Source organism: Mastomys coucha, unplaced genomic scaffold, assembly GCF_008632895.1.
Source record: "Mastomys coucha isolate ucsf_1 unplaced genomic scaffold, UCSF_Mcou_1 pScaffold13, whole genome shotgun sequence".
In the NCBI taxonomy this organism is placed as follows: domain Eukaryota; kingdom Metazoa; phylum Chordata; class Mammalia; order Rodentia; family Muridae; genus Mastomys; species Mastomys coucha.
Window position 1 is genome coordinate 1,136,273 of NW_022196895.1, and position 3,395 is coordinate 1,139,667.

The 3,395-nt window shown below is 40.9% G+C and overlaps 1 protein-coding gene across 3 annotated transcripts in view; it reads left to right on the top strand.

Moving 5' to 3' along the window:
- Mtpap (mitochondrial poly(A) polymerase) overlaps positions 1–989 on the top strand; it is a 20,626-nt gene extending 19,637 nt beyond the window's left edge. For all 3 annotated transcript variants that reach the window (XM_031364866.1, XM_031364865.1, XM_031364867.1), the window contains one exon: positions 9–989. In XM_031364866.1, the coding sequence (XP_031220726.1) occupies positions 9–14 (6 nt within the window). In that variant the 3' untranslated portion in view covers positions 15–989. The remainder of the gene's footprint in view (positions 1–8) is intronic.
- The last annotated feature ends 2,406 nt before the right edge of the window (positions 990–3,395 follow it).

The window sequence follows — 3,395 nt, forward strand, 5'->3', positions numbered from 1 at the left end:
GTACGCAGGATTGATGGCCCACAGACACCAGTGGAAAGAGAGCGATCAGTACGCAGGCATGATGGACTTTGGACTTCAGGGAAGAACTGCCACCAAATGTTGACAGGCCTTAACATTTATATATCTGACATCATCATCCTTTTACTTGATCCGAAGTTCTGGATACTTCCTTCCAATTAGGTGGAGTTTATTAAAATATCAGTGGCAAAAAAATTTGCAAAAGACATATTTGAATTCTACAAAGTGAATGGTAAAATGAATTTTATCAGCAACCTGGTTGATACTTCTATCAGTCTCTAGTTGAAAATCATTTCAAAACCCTTTCAGTTATCTTCATATATAGATGATGAATGCAATAAAGCTCCAAAATTTGGTAGTACTCTTTATATCTATTTTCTGTTTTTCAATCACAGTTCTCTTGTTAGGTGTTTTGTCTTCTGATTAGTATATAAAGCCATGGGCTTGCATCCCATCAGGCTCCTTATGCAGACTTTGTCTTGTTGATTTTCCTGCCCTCCCACACCCTCTCCCACTTTTCTTCCCCCACTAGCCCTCAGTTGGGTTTTGCTTCATGTATGAGTAACTGTTCTGCTACTCCATCCCTTCCCTCCCTGTAAGATCTTCCCCCAAAAGGTCCCCAGAGTTTCAGGATCTGTTCCTCATACATGCTTCACACAGAGAGAGAATCAAAAGTGAGCTGAAGGTTCACACAGAGAGAGTATCAAAAGTGAGCCGAAGGTTCACACAGGAAGGGAGAGGCACAGCTTTGTCCTCATGGGTCTGGGGTACTTGAAGCAAAGTTCCCCCGTTCCCAGTTAAACAGGTTGGGTTTGATTTCCCAAACTGTCTCTAATACATAAAAATGCAGATACTTCAGTCACGGCATTCGAGGTTCCAGTCAGATATGTAGAATTGTGGATATATTGTACCTTCAAGTCAAATTTTATTTTTGTTTTCAAGAATAAAACCTTGTTTCTACTGAATTGTGATAACAGTACTTCTAATATTTCTTCACTTCTGCTTTTGAGGTCTCTCTATGTAAGAAAAGATACATACACAGAGAAATATATTTTACATTGTACTATGTAGCTTTCCTTGTGAGATAGAGATAGTGCAGTTAGAAACTGACTCCATGGTGGGTCACTGTCCTTGGCTACGGAATGAGAGTAGTAATAGTGCCTTATGCTGTAGGATATATAATAGCTAGCTGAGGTACAAGGAAGGTGTTGGTCAAAGCCTGTCACACAGTCAGTAAACCTTGGAGCAGGGACAAACACTGCATTCACTCCTGTTCTCTAAGATGTGTGCACATGCAGCCTGCTGTTATCCATAAAGCTGGTTTATGCTGTGCCATTTTACACTCCTGAGGTCGACCTTGGAGTCTTAGCACTTAGAGGGATGCTCAGTCTGCCCTCAGCAATGCTCCTGCTCTTGCTTTTGACTGGGGACGTTGGGGGCAGAACCCCAGGCCTTGGGTGTCCTGGGCAAGCACTTGTCACAAGATAAATCCTAGCTCCTACTACTCATTAGAGTCTATAGTCTTTAATATTTTTCCTGCTATTCAAAATTTAACCTTAGAGCTTAAAAGTTTTTGGACAGAATTCTAATGAATTGGGATATTTCAGGAAAGGGTGTTTGTTATAGGTAGCATTCTGTCTGACATGATTGGATCACTAGAGTAGCTAGAGAGGGAGTGGGGATTATCCCAGGAAAAGAAAGGAGTCAGGAGAGAACATGTTAGAGACCAGAAGATCTGCATTACTGCTTAAGAATTGAGCAAGGCTGTTGTGCTGGTTTGTTTTTTAGTTGTTTCCTTTTTTGTTTTTTGTTTTTTTGTTTTTTTCAATTTGATTAGAACCTAGACATGTGGGAAGAGGGAATTTTCATTGAGAAAATGCTTCTGTAAGATTGGCCTGTAGATGGGTCTGTTGGACATTCTTTTGATTAACTGTTGGTGTGGAATGGCTCCGTCCATTGGGCAGTGCCACCCTAGGCCAGTGGTCCTGGATGTATAAGAAAGCAAGCTGAGCAAGACACAAGCATGCCAGTAAGCAGCTGTCTCTTAGCTTCTGCTTCAGTCCTGCCTTCAGATTCCTGCTCAAGTTCCTGCCCTGACTTCCCTCACCTGTTTGTTGTATAAGATGAAATAAACCTTTCCTCCCAGTGTTGACTTTGGTCATGGTGTTTCATAGAGCAGTAGACATAACTAAGACAGTCTTGAAAGACTGCTAATTGCAAGATGTATTTTCCATGGTAACAACTTTGTGCCAGGGCATAAATTAGTGCTTGCCATTGATCATTAGCTCTAACCAACTAGACTTAAAAGCAAATTGAATGGCATAGGCTCCATCACTAATTTAGATGAAGGTTGGCCTTCAGTTTTGCATGACTCTTTCTCCTTCATGTTTTGTTGAAGAGATGATACTCAGCAGGAAGTACAGGGATCATAGGATTTCATGCAAACTCTTGTTAACAAGGACTTCTTAGTAATATATACTTGGAAAGAGCATAAAACAACTAGAAATCATTTTCACCTTGGCATGGCATTGGGATATTTATTTGAGATGTTTAGGAGGTTTATTTTGGTCTCCATCCTGAATCCAGTTACTTGTAGCTACAGATTGCAGAAGATGCAAACATGGTAGTGATCCTCAGGAGTTCCCATGGAATACCTCCTAGAAGGTGTCTGCTGCAAAGAAAACCCTGATCTGTACTATCTGACTCGAGATACATAAAATCCCCCAATTATTAACTTTGCCCTTTAATTGTGATGTTACCACTCTCTGGTGTATCCACCCACCTTCACTTACTGGATCTAAAAGTGAAATTTGAAATTTGCCCTTTTTTTGTTGTTGTTTTTTGTTTTGTTTTTAAAATGTCTATTACCTGAGAATGTATGTTAAAACATTTCCTTCTCCAACAAAAACTTATTTTGATCTTATGATCAGATAACTCTGGAAAAAGGCAGTGCTTCAAAGGCCTTGTGACTGTAGGATGGAAGTTGTGTGATATTGAATGTAAATGTCTCATTGTTTCTCATCATTTTAAAGCCTTTTGTAGTTGCTATTTCTTGCTTGAGAATCCCCAGCCCATAAAGGTGCCACAGCCTTGAAGGAGCAAACACAGGCAGATCCTGGAGATTGGCTGCCAGCCAGTCTAGCTTAAGAGCTCCAGGTCCAGTGACATCCGATCTGAGGGACTAAGGAGAGTGGGAGAAGAAGACAGTGAAGTTGACTTCTGGCTTGCACAGGTTTGTGCACCCACACACTCGGGCACAAATACCCACATACGAAACTATAAAAGAAATTAAAATGCATATTTGAGAGTTGGGAGTGGTGTCTAATCCTGCAGTCCTGCACTTGGGGGCCAGTGGTGGGAGGATTGAGAATTCAAAG